The sequence below is a fragment of the Meleagris gallopavo genome, chromosome Z (assembly GCF_905368555.1).
Source record: "Meleagris gallopavo chromosome Z, MGAL_WU_HG_1.1, whole genome shotgun sequence".
Lineage (NCBI taxonomy): Eukaryota > Metazoa > Chordata > Aves > Galliformes > Phasianidae > Meleagris > Meleagris gallopavo.
The window spans coordinates 24,830,321-24,847,984 of NC_139435.1; the positions used below are offsets into that span (position 1 = coordinate 24,830,321).

Genomic DNA, 17,664 nt, shown 5'->3' on the forward strand with positions numbered 1-17,664 from the left:
CTCTGGAGCACTTCTGCTGAACTCACAATAAGCAACACTGGAAAACCACTTGGCTCAGGCCAGAAGAAGACATGCTGATTCAATGTGTCAGTGTCAAAGAAGAACGTGTGCTCTCTCTAGAGGACGCCTTCCCCTGTGGCTTTCCTTAGGCAGGACTGCTGAAATTTCTCTCCTCACAGCAGTAAAAAGATGTGGAAATTGTGCAGAGGGAAGCCAATGAAACAGAATTCAATTCTACATTTTAAAATAAAAATAAAAACAATAAAAAATGAAATGTGTCCTGGTTTCAGTTGATTTTCTTCCTAGTGATTGGTACGATGCTCTGTCTTGTCTTTTAGGAGAAAAACAATGCTGAGAACACACTGATTTACCTGTTGCTCAGCAGTACTGCACAGAGCCAAGGTCATTTCAGTTTTACAGTACCTCATACTGTCCTGCCAGTCAGGGGCTGGGAGATACAAGGAGCTGGGCAGGGACAGAACCAGGACAGCTGACCTAAACTCACCAGAGGGATGTCCCATACAATATGACATTGTGTTAAAAAACTGAGGGGAGTTGGCTGGAGGTGGGCAGCCACTGCTAGGGGTCTGAATGTGATGGGTGGTGAGCAATTGTGCATCACTTGTTTTGTAAATATTTATTTATATATATAAACACACTATTATCATTACTATTATTTCTCTCTTCCTCTTCTGTCTTAGAAGGTAGTATCTATCTCAAACTATGAGTTCTACTCTTCTTTTTTCAATTCCCGGCCCCATTCCACTGGAGAAGTGACTGAGCTAAAGGCTGTATAGTGCTTAGCTGCTTGCTAGGTTGGACCACAATAGTCCTTGTGGTGAACAATGAGGAACTCGAAAAGTTGAGATAACAACAGATCTGACCAAAGTGCATTAAAACAAAGTTGTAAGTGGTATAACAGCTTAACAGCTGCTGGTCACAATGCTGATCTTTTTGTTCACAGTGTGTAGTTTTATTTGCTTTCAAGCTTATTTTTCTTAATTACTCGCAAGTTGTTTATTGTCTCTGAAGGTAGGATTGAGCTTTATGGTTATTTATGATTTTGCTAGTTTGTATACAGCACGTGCTCATGTTATACCAGTCTTCAATTTAATTTGGTACTTGTACTCAGTAGTGCCATCATTCTCACAGTTCTCTCAACAAATACAGTAACCTGAAAGAGTTGTTGAAAATTTTGTGTATACTTGGGATATTCAAAGTAGTATGATCTTATTCCTACGTCTTCTGCATGTGTTTCCAGTTTTATTACTGGTTAAGAAACTATTTAAAAATATCACTCACTACCTTGAGGCAGGTTGATGTGGGTGGCAAGTTACGTGGGAGGATAAGGGCAGGCTTTATCACAATTGTGACGGGCTGGAACTCACCTCTGAAGAAGTGCAGAAAGCTGACAGAATGTTTTAAAAAAAGCTTGTCCTCATCCTGGTAGGCCAGAAAGTTATAACTTGCTGCACTGTGCTGCAGTCTGGCCTATGTCTACCAAACACTATTTAAAACTGTCAGCATTATCAAAAAGAAGAAAATGCCTCTGGATTGATGCAGCTCCTGCAACATGCCCTGTAGCTGAACTAGAGAACCAACCCATACCAGTATCTATTGTCCCTGTCCACAAGCAGAAACAATAGACATGAAAGTCAGTTCCTTTAGTAAGGAAGGAAGAAGAGGAATACTACTCCATACCACAGCCATCACAAGAAGTGGAAGAAGAGGTAGAGCTTATAAATAAGTCAGTAACCACCTTACTACAGGTGAGCAGTGGATATGTGGAGATATGTGGAAAGATTTCAACTGACATCTAGGTGAAGCTGTTGTCACCTGGCTGTTCCAATGCTGGACAGCAGGACTGATGGCATGAATTGAGTCAGGCATGGAAGTGAGACAGATGGGAAAGGAGAACTGCAAAGAAAGAAAAAACTTCCCCCTCCCACCCACCGAATATGAATCCTGTCAGCCATCCCTACAAGGATTATGTCTGCCAGTCAAGTGGGCCACCATATAAAGAGGTATCCAGTACCTGACGGAATTAGCTGTGCTGTAAGTGATGTGTAATATTGACCTGAAAAATGTTCATTTATCACAAAATCTGGATAGTGTCAAGTGCATACAATCCAGATGGCAGAAATATGTACAGAGTTCACCATCATCTTACTCACTGGCAGTAATTACCTGGAAAGATGGAGATGAGCAAATACTGGATGAATTGGCTGACTAACTCCAGCAATACAAAGAAAGTCACTCCCTCCCCATGGGCCTGCCTCAGCTGTGGAGAAATTGGTTCAGCAGCTTGAGGAGAAAGAAAGAAAGTTTTCTCCTCCACTTGTACAAACCAGTGTATCAGCTATTAGAAGTGTTCCTCTGCTTGAGAGAGCGAATTTAGTGGATACACACCATGTGCTGTGAGACTAAGAAGAGAATATGAGGAAGTGAGCTGGAAAATCCACTTCAATCCAAGAGGCACGGGCACATAGGCTGCAAGAGAAAACAATCTCTCTCTGTTTATTGGACCGTGTAGATTTGATGGCCTGGCACATCAGAACCACTGGAGTAAAAGGCATTAGTGGACACCAGCACACAGCGTACTGTACTCCAATGCCATCAAGTTATAAAGGGGTAGAACCCATCTGTATTTCTGGAGTGACAGGAAATGCCAAGAGCTAATTGTATTGGAGGCTGAAGTGAGCCTAACTGAAAATGAGTGGCAAAAGCACCCCACTGCAACTGGCCCAGAAGTCTGTGTATCCTTGGTATAGATTCCTCAGGAGAGGATATTTCAAGGACCAAAAAGGGTACTAGTGGGTTTTTGGTATAGCTGCCCTGGGCATGGAGGACATTAAGCAGCTATCTACACTGTTCAGCCTCTCAGAGGACTCCTGTTGTGAGGCTGCTAAGAGTAGAAGAACAACAGGTGCTGTTAGCTATCACAATAGTGTGTCAGTGGTAATATCACACCAACCAAAACTCCCTGATCTCCATCCATAAGCAGATTTGTCAATTGGAGAGCAAAGGAGTAATCATCAAGACTTGCTCACCCTTCAATAGTCCCGTATAGTCACCATGAAAGGTGAAGGCTAGCAGTGGGCTACCGTGGCCTGAATGATGTCACGTCACCACCAAGTGCTGCCATGCCAGATATGACAGAACTTCAATATGAACTTCAATAGGAGTCAAAGGCAGCCAAGCCACAATTGATATTTCCAACATGTTTTTCTCAATTCCTTTGTACAGGCCAGAGTTTGCTTTCTTCTAGAGAAGTGTCCACTACACCTGGAATCAACTGACACAGGGTGGAAACAGTCCTACTATTTCCCATGGAATGATGCAGACTGCACTGCAGCTGAGGAAGGCCCTTAAATACCTGCACATCATCATCATGTAGGACAACACAGCAAAGGAAGTTTTTGAGAAGGGGAAGAAGATTATCCAAATCTGTCTGAAAACCAGTTTTACCATAAAGCAAAGATAGCTCAAGGGATATGAACAGTAAATCCAGTTCCTAGGAAAAATGGTAAGATGAACAAAAATATAAAGTATTTGAAAAAAGACTGTGGACACTCCATCCAAGGAGGTGTTCAAGGTCAGGTTGGATGGGGCTCTAGTCAGCTTGGTCTAGTATTAGATATGGAGGCTGATGATCCTTCATGGAGCAGAGGAGTTGGAGCTTGATGATCCTTGAGGTCCCTTCCAACCCAAGCCATTCTATGATTCTATGATGAAAAAATGATTCTCTTTCAGACAACTCACATAATACAATCAGACAACCACGGCTTTCTCTGCTGTGACTCTGCTTATTAAGCCATTCTGAACCCATCAGCCAATATACGCATGTTATTCATCCATCCTAACCTCTCAGGACACGAGATCTCAGAGCAGCAGGAAGGGTACCGTACCTTGACATTTCTGAATTTTGCATGCTTTAGCCTCAGCGATACGTCTGTCCTCATCATATTCACCCATTTTTCCTTCTTCTTGTTCCTCTGGACAACTGTTGAAATGAAGGAAAGACAGTTAAAGTCATATGTGAACATATACTCATTTTCAGTACAGTGTTGCATTCGTAAGAAACTACAAAATATCAACCAATTTTGGTACAGACTAGACCTGTGCCATTTGCCCACTTTGCAGAAACTAGGCATAAACAAGACTGAAGGATTCCTTTTTAATCCTGGCAAGACTGTAAGTCTATGGTGCTTAGCATAAGGCTCACATCTGAAGAGCGATGTCTTCCCTGCCATGCCTAATGGACAAATACCAAAGTGAGACTGAGGATTTACCCAGAATGGATGCATGGGCATTTGCAAGATTCAATAAAGCACCCAGTGCCAAAGGCAAATGTAAGGGAAACTTAAAGTGACAATAAGGACATCTTGGAAGAACAGGAAAGGTCTACTGGCTCAGTGAGAAATAAGAAGTAACACAGTAAGTCTGACAGAATTGATGATGAGGTTTTGGGGTCTCTGAACTCAACAAAGAATGGAAAGCATACTGCCAAAAATATCCAAATGACCTCCTTTTCACTTTGGACTACCAGAGTGAAAACAAAAGCCTTTTTCTCTACCTTTCCACTGCATCTTGAATATGCCTCATCCAGCTGTTACGCTCCTCTCTGGAGTTTGTATGAACTTCATACATCTCAGGTCCCGCAGATGAAGCACTAATCAGAAACATCCCCCTTTCTTCATTGGCTACTTCTCTTACAATGAGCTTCTGAAGAGAGATGACTGAAGGCTTCTGGTCCTGGGAAGAACAGTCACAATACACATAAAAATAAATATCTCTATCATAAAATACTACACTTTCAGAAGAAGACAATTTTTCAATTGGTTGAAGTAATTCTCCAACAGAGGAGGGGTGGCCAGCAGGGACAGGGAAGTGATTGTCCCTCTCTACTCTGCCCTTGTGAGGCCCCATCTGGAGTACTGTGTCCAGGTCTGGAGTCCCCAGCACAAGAAAGACAGAGAGCTGTTGGAGAGGGTCCAGAGGAGAGCCAAGATGATCGAGGGGCTGGAGCACCTCCTCTACAAGGACAGGCTGAGGGAGCTGGGCTTGTTCAGCCTGGAGAAGAGAAAGCTGTGGGGTGACCTCATTGCAGCCTTTCAGTACCTAAAGGGAGCCTACAAACAGGAGGGGAAACAACTCTTTGAAAGGGTTGATAACAGCAGGACAAGGGGAAATGGTTTGAAGTTGAGGGAGGGAAGATTTAGGTTAGATGTCAGGGGGAAGTTCCTTACAGAGAGAATGGTGAGGCACTAGAACAGGCTGCCCAGAGAGGTTGTGGATGCCCTGTCCCTGCAGGTGTTCAAGGCCAGATTGGATGGAGCCATGGGCAGCCTGGTCTACTATTAAATGGAGAGGTTGGTGGCCCTGCCTGTGGCAGGGGGGTTGGAGATCCATGCTCCTTGAAGTCCCTTCCAACCCTGGCCATTCTGTGATTCTGTCATTCCGTGAATTCTCATCCTGGTACACTCAGCCTATTTGTGTTCCCACCAAATGTAAGAGTTGAGTATTCAGACATCTTATTTAACCATTTTGTTAAATACTTTATAGTATTCATGAATAAGTAAAGCACCGGGTATGTGCTAAAAACAAATACCAGAGGCTCAGTGATACTGAGCCACTGTGTTTATATAGCATTTATATAGTTTGAGAAGTTCAATCTATGACCTTTAATGCATTTTATGTGTTTACTACCACCACACTTGCAGTCAAAATTATTCTTCTGTTTTGGTTTGTTGTTATTGTTGTTTTGTAGTTGTTGTTGTTGTTTTGTTATTGTTACAATTTATTTTAGATAACTGAAAGAGCTTGCTCTGCTTCCTAGCTTCATAATTAAATGAGGCATGTCACTAAACCTCCTTCTATTGTTTTCATCTCTCTTCTCAAATAAAAAAACTCAACTTTGAAAAGAATATTAACCTTCCATCTACTGCCATATTACTGTTCTGAATATATTATCAGTATTAGAGAAATTAAACAGTATGTGAGAATAATGTGGAAAGGGATCTAACTGTTGAGTAGTACATAACTAAAAAAGTAACATATATATTCACAAGTCTGATAATATACTTACAACAGCTGCAAAAATGTACTTCTGATCTTTTTCTTGTAAGAACAGCAGCATATCAGTTAGAAGCAGAGCTAGGGTATCTCAAAATGAGGAAAAAAAAATACATTTTTAATGAAAAATATTACTGTTCTGCTTAGCTTCTTTTTTTATCTTTGAAAAAGAAGAAACTCTGGTCAGTAACTCACATAATCCTACAGTAAAGCCAAACAAGAAATACTTGGATTATCCTATGTATTGCACAAAGCAATGGCAAGCCATTGATCCTGCTGGGAAAGACCACACTTCCTGATATCCACCCTCCTGTAGCACAGTGCTAAAGCACTGGCCCACAGAAAGAAGAAACTCTCAATCAAACTTCCCTGCAGCTTCTCCAAGCTTTCAAAAATTAGCCTACTACAGAGCACCCTACACAAGTTTTGTTTCATCCATGTTGTAAAATATACTCACAGTTGAACATTATACTAATGAAAACATTCATGGAATAACAGTGAGCATACAGGCTTGTAAAGCCATAAAATAAATATTAGCTGAGTTTCAAAAAAACAAATCCCAACATGTGAAAATTAGATTCTGGGCTTGAGTGTGAAAATTGGGCTCCAGCCAAATGTAGCTTCAGGATTTCTTTACCACTGTCTATGTCCCAGTACTACTACAGAGCAGTAGATGACGGTCAGTGCTGTGAACAGTACAAATGTACAATACAAGAACATGCATCATGGGATGAAACTCCAAACTGTAAAAAGAGACTAGAAGAAGAAATGCAACTGAGAGTAAAACGTAAAAAGCACATTTTCCCAAGCTTTGTATGCAAGCTTGTTATTTTAAATATACAAGGTGTTATCTATATACGGCAGCAGCTTCCAGAGCTACTCTTCCAGCTTCTACTTATTAGCTGAATATTCTAAATACCATTCCCTCAGAAATTTGTTTGCAACACAGGTTGTATTAAAACACTCTTAAACCAAACAACCTCCATATGTTATCTGCAGAGGACTTCAGTGCCAGGATGGAATACCTTTGAAACGACCAGTAGCTGTTTTCCAGTATACTAAACCTTCATGAAGAAGTATTCTCTCTTTCCCCATCAAGTCTTGCTTCCTAAAAATGTGTCCACTTTTCAGCTTTGTATATGTTTTGTTTTCAGTTCGGTTGAGAATTTCCATCAGTTTTTGCCTTTTCTCATATTCATTAACTTTCAAATCTACTGCTGCAATAATGTCCTTAATTAAACGAAGGGCTCTGCATAGGTCTTTATGTTCTTCTGATCCTTCTGTATGAAGCAAAACATAAACAATGTGACAGTAACTGACATATTCAAGACAAGATATTACTCATTACTTTCTGGGAACTAATGAACATAATGTGAGGCTAAAATTGATAAATCTGTAATTTCACCTTGAACCTGGCAGTGTTTATTAGAGGCACTGCAGGTATTTGCCTTTGATTTACCTATTAAAAGATGACAGGCACCTCAGATTTATTCACTAGTCTACACATTCAATACTTCTGATCTACTTATGAGCAGATAAAATTTACTTTTTTTTTTTTTAATCTAAATAAATCATATAGTATAGTACACTTCTGATTAAGAGTTAAATTTAGAATAGGACTTCAAGGACAAAACATTTACATTTGGATATGAAGCTTTGTACAATACTAATTTATAGCCCATTTTAGAGGCAATATCTGTAAGCTAATAGCGTTTATAAAATGCTCTACAAAACTGCAAGATAATTAATGCTTTGTTTGAAAAGCTGAACAGTAATTTATGAAGCATTTTGCTAACCTCACAAATCACTTGACTGTAATTCATTTCAAAAAACATGCAGAACATGCCTGAATTAGTTCACATCCTCTGTTCAATATTTTTCATTAAAACATGTTTTTCTGGACTTCTAGGCCCTACCTGGATGGAATCTCGTAGATTCTCATATCATAACCATGGCAAAGACTTCATATACCAGACACACCATTTGGTCAATATCCACCTGAACAGTAGATACTTTCATTGCTCTGGTTCTGCACAGAACAGTGAATTTCATCCTTGGAATAAATTGTAACAGTACATATTCCTTCATTAGAAATGTACTACAATTTCAGACATGAAACAATGCTCAGCTTTTATTCACCTTTTGTGTACTGCAATATTCTTTCAACTAGAACAGGGTATTTGGTGATTCGCTGAGTGACAAGCAGAATGCACTCAGGGATTCCTCGGCGGCGTGCCAACAAATTGCTGTTCCTCAGCTGCACAGACACAAATACATGCTATCAATAATAAATTCATATTAAAGCACCAACGGACTAATAACAAATATGATCTCAATATGTTAGAATGAACTAAAATAAAATGTTGGGTTATCTGAATTATCCCCAACTAACAATTGCTGCTCCAAGGGATGAGGTATGCTGTAACAGGAACATGCATGTAACACATACTGGACACCAAAGCTTTAAAAAAATTGAAAGAAAAACGTGATTTATCAGCTTTCTCTTGAAAAAGGAAAAATCTTGCCCTCTTTATTATATTAAAAATATAATTTCAATCCTAAATTTAAAGTAAAAACTCCATACTGATCATAGTCTTGTAGAAGCTTACTTTAATAAAATTCTGGAACTTCTTGTTTTGTTGCAACTCTTTGAAGAGATTAACAGCTTCTTTCTGATGGCTGCAAAATTCTCCATATATTTTCTTCATTTTAGTTGCATTTTCCTCTGAAAACTGAAGAAATTAAAAGTTGAATTGTGCTCAACAAAAAAAGCATGTATTAACAGACTGTAGTATGTATAATATTTTATAGTATGTATATAAATGTATAGTATTTTACATACATACAGCATCAGCAACGCATATGCTACTTGTTTCTCAAGTTCTCTGAATTTCACTATCAGGTCCTACCAATGCAGAATAAAAACAGGCTAGCCATTTTAGGAGCAAGAAGAGGAAGGGAAGCTGGACAAATATAAGCATTACATTCTTGCCAATAAAGTAGACTAGCTACTGTAACACCGCTTCATCTTTTTGCAAACACACTTCCTTTGAGGCTTATTCACATTCATCTGATCCCTTCAATTCTAGAAAAGAGTACAGCTAATATAAACAGTGATCACCCCTCCTCTCATGAACAGCAATCCTTGATATGCCAGGCATAACTGACTGAGCACAGAAAACAGACTATTTTTTTCTTGTTTTCTTTCTTTCTTCTGCTTAATCGCTGACAAAGTGAATCTATTGCTTTTGTTTTTAGCAATCTGTGGTATTATGAGAGAAGCTTCCTACCAAGAATAGTATCTCAAGTTCATCACTTGTACCACAAATGTAGGAATTTATCTCCAGTTCCTAACAGTTACCTGTCAGCAATGATTTTTCTCTTATTGCTACTTCAGCCTGCAACATAAAGGGGCCAAACTTTGAATTTTATAAGGCAATCTTAGTCCTCTTCCCATCCAAAGAAGTTTTAGACTTTGTATGTTGTTTGAGAACCTAGAGTACATAAAGAATTAATAGAACTGATGCCTCTCTACCTGTTGCACAAGGATATCTCCGATTCTGCTGATTACAAAATTACGCTCATTCCCCTCCTCACACGATTCCTGCCGTCTCTCCCTCATTCTGCAAAAGAACTGCCTATGGATCTCCAGTAGCTCATCTAAGCAGGGGAATATTCTGTCCACCGTGCTGTGGTCCAGCTGTAGTTCTTCCTTCATTCCCTTCCTGAATATTTCAGACATAATGAAGAGGGTGTGGATGTGATGCACTTCTGTTTGCATCAGCTCTGCAGTATAAAAGAAAATAGCATATTAATCATTTTACACACCTTCATTATACAGTCGTTATCACTTTTTCTGTATTAGTCTAAAACCTAACAGATTATATCAGTCAAAAGTCTTAATTTATCTAGCTCTAGTGCAGCTCTTGTAACTGTCCTGCACTGAGTGTACTGGGGTAGCCACTGCTTAAACTGGAGATGGGATGAGTTCCAGTGAACAGGGTAAAAGTGTCTTAGGTAGTCAACGTGTTCCAACACTTCCTCAACTCTAGGAAACATTGTAATCTGCGGCAAAAAATGTTCTTTGAATCTTCTTATTATTATAAATCAAACTAATCATTCTACCAGACATAAAATAGGCCTGCTTCCCTCTATTTTCTACAATAAATTGCTTTTAAATCTACATGAAGCTCTGATATACTGACCAAAAATGACATCCTGCCTTTTGGCAACATCCTTTTCTTGCTTGTTACAGAACATCGGATCCACAACGAGACTCCATGATTCAGCCTCAAACTCCTGTGCATCTGAACTGATGTCAGTCCACTGAGACGAATCCACCTCAACTGTGGTAAAATGTAAATCTCATAAGTAACAGCCAGAAAAACATTAAGGGACATTCCTTTGACCATCTATTGATTAAGTAAGGGGGACACATCATAGGGATAAACTTCAAACAATTTCTGCAAATGCAGTGGTATTACAGAGGAAAAGCTTGACAGATGTCAACAGCATTACCAAAGTGTTGAAATGCTAATGTGACAGTGAGGGAAGAGAACGAACAAAAAAAATCTTTTCTCAGATTAAATCCTTTTATCCTTCTTTGCTTAGAGAAACTTTTTACAGTTTAAATACAAAATCCAACATTGTCAAAAGTAGCTGTGATGCTGGAGATCTTCTGGTCATTTTGCAGATGACTAGCATGGGATATCTGCACCATTCGTTTGTAGATGAATACCTTTTGACTTAGAGGTTCAACCTCGTAACTAAGTACAGAAAACGTTATTTCTATTTATCTCACAATGATGCGCAGCCATTTTAGGAGGGCAGTTCACCAGAGGTAGATAAGATTTGGGGTTATTGAGGGAACAGAAGTGATGTAGGTTAATGTTTTGCAGTGTGCATTGCTAATGCAAATGACCTGATGAGTGCAGAAATAAAGTACATTGCTTCTAAAGGGATGCCAAATATCTTTCCCCTACCATTTTCCAGTGGCAATGCCATGCAAAAATATTCCAAAAGTTATTGAAGAGTTACATTAATTGTACTTTTACTGTAACAAAAAAGTTATATTTTAAGGCATTTGTATCTGATTGTATCACTTTAATGAAAGCCCAGCTGTAACCAGTAAAAACAGATGTTCTACTTCTACTAGATGAAGTAGCTTCCTACATCAACGTACGAATTTTGCACTTTGCAATACGGGTTAAAAAAGGCAACACTTATGCAATACTTCTCACCTTCCATCACAAAAGAATCCATTGAAGAATATGTCCCTAATGCCTGTAACATCTCTTCAGATCTTGACTTGGTCCTCCAGGTGCTAGCCTCAGAGTCCTGCTCAGGAAATGGCATAGATCTTCTATGGCACAAAGGTAAAAAAAAAAAAAAAAAAAAAAAAAAAAAAAAAAAAAAAGACATTTATTTAATTGTTGCACTTTCCTAGAAATACTCAATGATGTATTTAGCATTTGGTAGCTGTCCTCTACCTTTCAAAACTGGCACCAGGGACACTTTTGGACAAGGAATGGGACTGCTGCAAGGCTTCCCTCCTCCCAGCAGATAGTCCAATAGGTACAGAGGAAGAAGGATGCACTGACAAAATCCCAGGCTGTGAAATGTCTCCAAATGACAAATCTGTGAAGCAAAGCATAAAGCAACATTTTGACAATGTACAGTATGTCATCAATAGCTTTACACTGTAAAATGCTAATCAATTTTCATATACACCTATGCCTGATAGCACAACTTTCTCTCCTCAACAGTAAAATTCATGATGCTTTACCACAGAATATAAAGACAAGACCCACAGCAAAGTGGAATAGCTCTGATGTGGATATGGAAGAAAACAATCCTCAGTTACAAATAATCTCACATCACAACCCAAGCCCAGGGACATCTCAGTGTATATATATACGGTGAATACAATACTCAGAAGCACAAGACAGAAAAAACATCTACATTTGATTTCCAGTCTCAGTGAAAACAAAATTTCGTAAAATTCACCCCCCTTTAAGTAAGTTATAAGGTAACTGAATTTCTTCATGAAATCCTGCTTATCTGTATCAGATATGAGAAGCGCAACTATTTTTCCTGATGATATTGAAAGGAAAATGAAACACAACAACGATGAAGGAATGTTTGCGTTGTCATTCCCATGACTTCATAAAAGAGACTTAACTTATTCACACCATATTCACACACACTAGTCTACTAAATACTTACTTCCTATGCCAACTTGAGGTTTGTTTTTGCTATGGTACCTCTCCTGGGATTTCTGAAAAAGAATTATTTTATGAAACTACAGTGAAATCACCTCTGACAACGCACTCAACAGTCAAGTTAGTAATTCATTTCCATGTATCATCATACAAAATGAAAAAGATCATGAAAAAGATCCTAAACTATGGCCCTAATTTCAACCAATGACAAATAAACCTAAGACAAAGTAGAACATTATTTGTACTGCAATACAAAACTGAATCTGTCTACTCTAAACAGAGTCACTGAGCTATTGCTTTCTGAATTTCTATATCAATACTGCCACAAAGACTCCAAAAAAAGGAAGTAATCTTCAGGGCCTTATATTCAAACATTCTTGAAGGATTTGTGGCAACACACTGCCTGATGGAGCTTCAGGATCAGAGGCAGAACTGATTCCCCTTCCAAGATGTACTTTCCAAAACCTGTAGTGAAAGCTTGCCATACTTAGACATGTATTTTCTCTGAGGTGGGTCAGTAAACATTTTCTGTAACTCATTCTCACTGAGATAAGTCAGAAAGGATCCCTCGTCTCCTCTTGAGAAATAGCTTACCAGTTCCAGTACTTAAACTGCCAATTCAGCTGTCTTAGAGTCCCCTACTCAGCCAGATATTTGTGCTAGGTTATAACATGACTAAAAGAAATATAACTAAAATAAATATAACCAAAATAAATAAAAATGCCAGGTTTTTTTTGAGGGGCCCAAAACTGAAAACAGTACTCGAGGTGCGGCATCACCAGCGCTGACTACAGAGGAATGAGCACTTCTCTGCTCCTGACAGCTATATTATTTCTTATACAAGCCAGGATTCCATTGGCCTTCTTGGCCATCTGGGCACACTACTAGCTCATGTTTAGCTGAGTGTCAAACAACACCCCCAGGTCCACCCAGTCTTCCAGCAACTCTGCCCCAAGCCTGTAGCATTGCCTGAGCTTGCTGTGGCCAAAGTGCGCTTTGATGGCCTGGCACTTGGCCATTGGCCTCAGCCCAAAAATGCAGACTATCCATATCCCTCTGCAAAGCCTTCCTACCTCCAGGCAGACTGACACCTTCTCTCAACTTGGTACCATGTGCAAAATTACTGAGGATGTACTCAGTGCCCTCATCCAGGTCATTAATACAGATACTGAACAAGACAGACCCCAATATCATACCCTAGGGAATATCACTCATGACCAGTCACCACTTGGATTTAACTCCATTTACCACCACTCTCTGGGCCTGGCTCACAAGCCAGTTCTTTACCCAGCAAAGAGTGTACATGTCCAAGACACAAGCTGACAGCTTCACCAGGAGAATATTGGGAGATAGTGTCAAAGTGTGGGAGACAGTGTCAAAGGCTCTGCTGAAGTCTGCATTAACAGCCTCTTTCTCACCCACCAGGTGGGTTAATCATAGAAGGAGATCAGGTTGGTCAAGCAGGACCTGCCTTTCACACTGACTTGGCCTGATCTCTCAGCTGTCCCACACATGCCATGCAATCTCACTCAAGATGATCTCTTCCATAACCTTCCCTGGCACCAAGGTCAGGCTGACAGACCTACAGCACCCCTGATCCTCCTTACAACCCTTCTTATAGTTGGCAATCAAACTGGCAAGCCTCCAATCTTTGGAACCAGGAATACTGATAGATGATGGAAAGCAGCTTGGCAATCATCTCCACTAGCTCCCTCAGCTGAGCCTTTATGTACCTTCAAGGCACACCATTACTCACCTTGTCCTTTTTTCAAAAATACAAGTGACTCTTCAAACTCATTCTTTACCTTCTTCCAGAAATTCTTGTTCAAGCACAGTGCTTGATGATGCTCACATAAAATATTTCAATACCCTTGTAATGCCTTGCATATAGACACTGGGTCTGGGGAAATTTCCTACACATTTTTTTCTCTTCACCATTTTTTCTAGAACCCATAGAAAGCAATTCTAATAAGAACAGTGTGGTAGAGAAAGTTACCTTAGTGCACACAGGGACACACTCCTTACAGTTCTTATGCACAATCACATTGCAATCTGAAAGAGAAGTAAATTTCAAAGCTTGATGCAGAACAGGGGTCTCAGGCTGCAGATGATGTTAACTCCGAAATTTTACTACACTTCCTCCTTCAGGCTTCCTTATTAAAATAGTCTGGATGTTGCTCTCAAGCTCCTGCCCCAGCTGGGAAGGAGCCTGTTGTACTGGGCTGGAAGATGCCCATTCTCCCTTCTGAAGCTGCCACCTGCATTCCTTCCCCACCCTCCCCTGCCCAACTCAGCCCATTACATAAAATAGGTACTTCCAAATCCAGGCAAGGCTTGTTTTAAAACAGAACACTGAACCAGGATCTCCAAGCAGGTTTCAGGGCACTGAAAATTCACACATGAAAACTATTAACTACTTACAAGAGCACTGCAGTGATTCTCTTCCTAGGAGGGCCTTTTCACAGGCCATACATGGCATAATTCCAGAGAAGGTTCCATTTATAAAATTATGTCTGTTCAGCTTCTCTTTGTCTTTGGTATCTTTATTTTTTGTCTTCATCACCAGTAGCACAAGCAGAAAAAAAGGGGGAGGGGGACAGTAGAAAGAGGGGGAGTATTAGGAAATAAAGTGATTCAACCTTAAAAACACAACAGTGTTCTTTTTAAGAGCAAAACATTTCGAAACATTTATTTCCTCTACTGAGAGACATAGAACAGTATACTATATTATCATATCTAACATCATAATGGCATTGTTTACACTGACATTTAGGCCAGCAAACCTTATCAAGGAAGACTGGCAGTTATAAGCCTGCAAAAACTAAAGAGCCAGAAAACAAAATTTATGAAGTCTTACTGACTGGCCACACCACAAGCAAACAAGTATCAATGTTTGTATCTTCTTGTGAAATCCATGCAAACTCATGCCTGTGCAATTAAAGCTATATTTACATAACCTTATACAACCTATATTCAGGTATTAAATGACATGGGAAATAAACAATTAACAACATTAATGAATTTAATAATTTTTGCCTATTTTTATAGCACTTCTGTTGGTGTGAGTACACATTCCTCTGAGCATTTCTGGCATCATTATTTAGGAGACCACACAGACACACTCTTATTATGGCTGCTGGACTGAACACAGATATGCACAGCCAGCTCTGCCACGTTCAAAGGTATCACCACAGCAACAGTTTGCCATCTTCACATCCACATATGTCATAATATCCTGGGGCACAGGAGAATGCAACAGGCCAAATCCACCTCTAAAGCTGCTGATGCCATTCATTAATCTACATTTCAGGTATCTCAAAACTAACCGACAAATGTTTTAATCTACCTTTCATAGTAGATGTGTCTAGCTGTGAAGGCCTTGTATCTTTAATATTAACTCTTCAATGTTAAGCAGTACTTATTCATTCAAGAAGCCTTGTTAACATCAAATTAAGAAAATTCAACTGATTAAGTGCCAATGTAGAAGTTATAGCATTGAGCATTTGTAGGAGCAATTGCAAGAACAAGACCATAACTTTTATTTAATAGGTAAAACGATTTGTTAAAAACAGTTCAGATATTTCTACTTCAGCTAAGGAGTCAAATCAGATTATTCATAATATGAAAAAATGGCAAAGGGTAACCCGTGATGTAATTTGGCTAAAGCCACTGTTTAAAAGAAAAGCTGTTCTTCTAGTATGAATGCCCTTTCAGGATATTCTGCATGCATTTTAAAATTAAAAGATAAAGATTGAAGTTCTCCTTATTTTGTGCTTTTGTAATAAACAATGATCTATCTTTATATAAAAATCTAGATTCTCATCTACAAATCACACAATCATAGCATCATAAGTAATAATACACACATAAATCTCAAATTACCTTGTACTTATTCCGTGTGCTAGTCATTCTATTCATCAGAAAGCTGAAAGTCCGGCTCACTTTGTATTTTTCAGACTCTGTTTTTGAAGGTACAATATACTTATCCCATTCTTCCTCCTGAATCCTAGAACACAGACCAGCAAAAATAACTCATCCCAATGGAAAAAAAGCAAAATCTGGATGGAGGTTGCCTAACATTTACAACTACGGTGTTCAATTCTGTTGTTGTTGTTGTTGTTGTCGTTGTTAAAAAGATTATAAATGCTTTTTATAAAAAAGAATACTACTAAACAGGATGGAGGGGTCCTGGGCAAACTGACTAGGGAGGCAACACTTCCCATGGCAGGAGGATTAAAAGCAGATGGTCTTTAAGGTCCCTTTCAACCCAAACCATTCCACAACTGCACGTCAGACCACGTAGTGCACAGACTGTGCGATGTGTTACCAGCTTGTCATGACTATCAGCAAACACTTCCTTGCTTTCCTTGGAGTAATTGGCTGCCTCCTCAGATTGTTCCCACTGAGCAAATTCTGTGGCACTGTGGGACATGCACATCACAGTGAGCCCAGAAAAAAGGAGCCAGGAGCTGACCTCTGTGCAGAATGTAGGCCTGTGCGTGCAGATGGCCTGGCAGGTGCCTGCTTCACTCATCAGGTCTGCACTTAAATAGACTGCTACTGGAGCTGAGACACACATGTACAGTAAGCACCCTACCTTTTCTCTCGGGAGTGCTCGGGCAAGCTGTATGCTCGTTCTGCAAGACACAAGCAGTTAACCAACACTCACGTGAGGAAGTCATCATGCTCAGGGGAAACACACAACCTTCATCAGTTCATAAGCTTGTCATTAACCAATTGCAACATCACTTGAAAATTACAGAAGCAAAAAAATAAATACTCTAGAAGCAGCTTTTCCTACACCATGGCCTATTAAGGCACAGTTAGCAGACAGAACTTGTCAGAACTGAAATGGATACCTGCAAATGCCAGTTTCTACAAACAGTCTGTTCTTAAGAACCAGAAAATATATTTTGTTTCACTTGACAAGACAGACTTGAACCATTTATACTCCCATTTGTTTTTTAACTAATCTGTCATAATATATCTTAATGATATTCTTCTAACATTCACAAATGCAGCTTTATCTAGAGCCATTATTTTAAATCCCCTTTCATGCAGAAGAATATTACTAGCCTATGTTCTGCAAAAACTGGGTGATATATTACAAGTTTACATCCTGGAAAGACTGACGAGATCTCATGGAGACACTTTTCAAGAAAATATCTAAAAAGCAATAAATAGGTAATAGATAGAGATAGATCAGTAACCTCGGTTGCTTTGAAAAATTAGAGCCCCCCCTAATATTTCCATACTTCATTTTTGCAGAGACTGCTTGGAAGTATCACAAAGCTACTGACAAATCTAACTTGAAGCAGTAGACTGTGCCATGTTTAAAGTTAGATACAAATGTGAACACACTGCACGG

General features: G+C 39.4%; 1 protein-coding gene across 12 annotated transcripts in view; it reads right to left on the minus strand.

Annotated features, from left to right (window-relative positions):
• The window catches only part of ARHGEF28 (Rho guanine nucleotide exchange factor 28), a 137,959-nt gene that overhangs the window by 28,164 nt on the left and 92,131 nt on the right, over nt 1–17,664 (minus strand). For 11 of the 12 annotated variants that reach the window (XR_014880340.1, XM_085212831.1, XM_085212833.1 and 8 more), the window contains 15 exons: nt 16,894–16,933; nt 16,179–16,302; nt 14,718–14,850; nt 14,293–14,348; nt 12,301–12,352; nt 11,565–11,712; nt 11,316–11,437; nt 10,281–10,421; nt 9,611–9,861; nt 8,685–8,807; nt 8,215–8,332; nt 7,101–7,355; nt 6,089–6,165; nt 4,577–4,755; nt 3,909–4,003 (listed from right to left, as the gene is read on the minus strand). Coding sequence is in view for 11 of the 12 variants with exons in the window: in XM_085212831.1 (XP_085068957.1) it covers nt 3,909–4,003; nt 4,577–4,755; nt 6,089–6,165; nt 7,101–7,355; nt 8,215–8,332; nt 8,685–8,807; nt 9,611–9,861; nt 10,281–10,421; nt 11,316–11,437; nt 11,565–11,712; nt 12,301–12,352; nt 14,293–14,348; nt 14,718–14,850; nt 16,179–16,302; nt 16,894–16,933 (1,914 nt within the window). In the remaining variant the exon portion in view is untranslated. The remainder of the gene's footprint in view (nt 1–3,908; nt 4,004–4,576; nt 4,756–6,088; nt 6,166–7,100; nt 7,356–8,214; nt 8,333–8,684; nt 8,808–9,610; nt 9,862–10,280; nt 10,422–11,315; nt 11,438–11,564; nt 11,713–12,300; nt 12,353–14,292; nt 14,349–14,717; nt 14,851–16,178; nt 16,303–16,893; nt 16,934–17,664) is intronic. The other variant, XM_085212830.1, reaches the window with a different exon arrangement.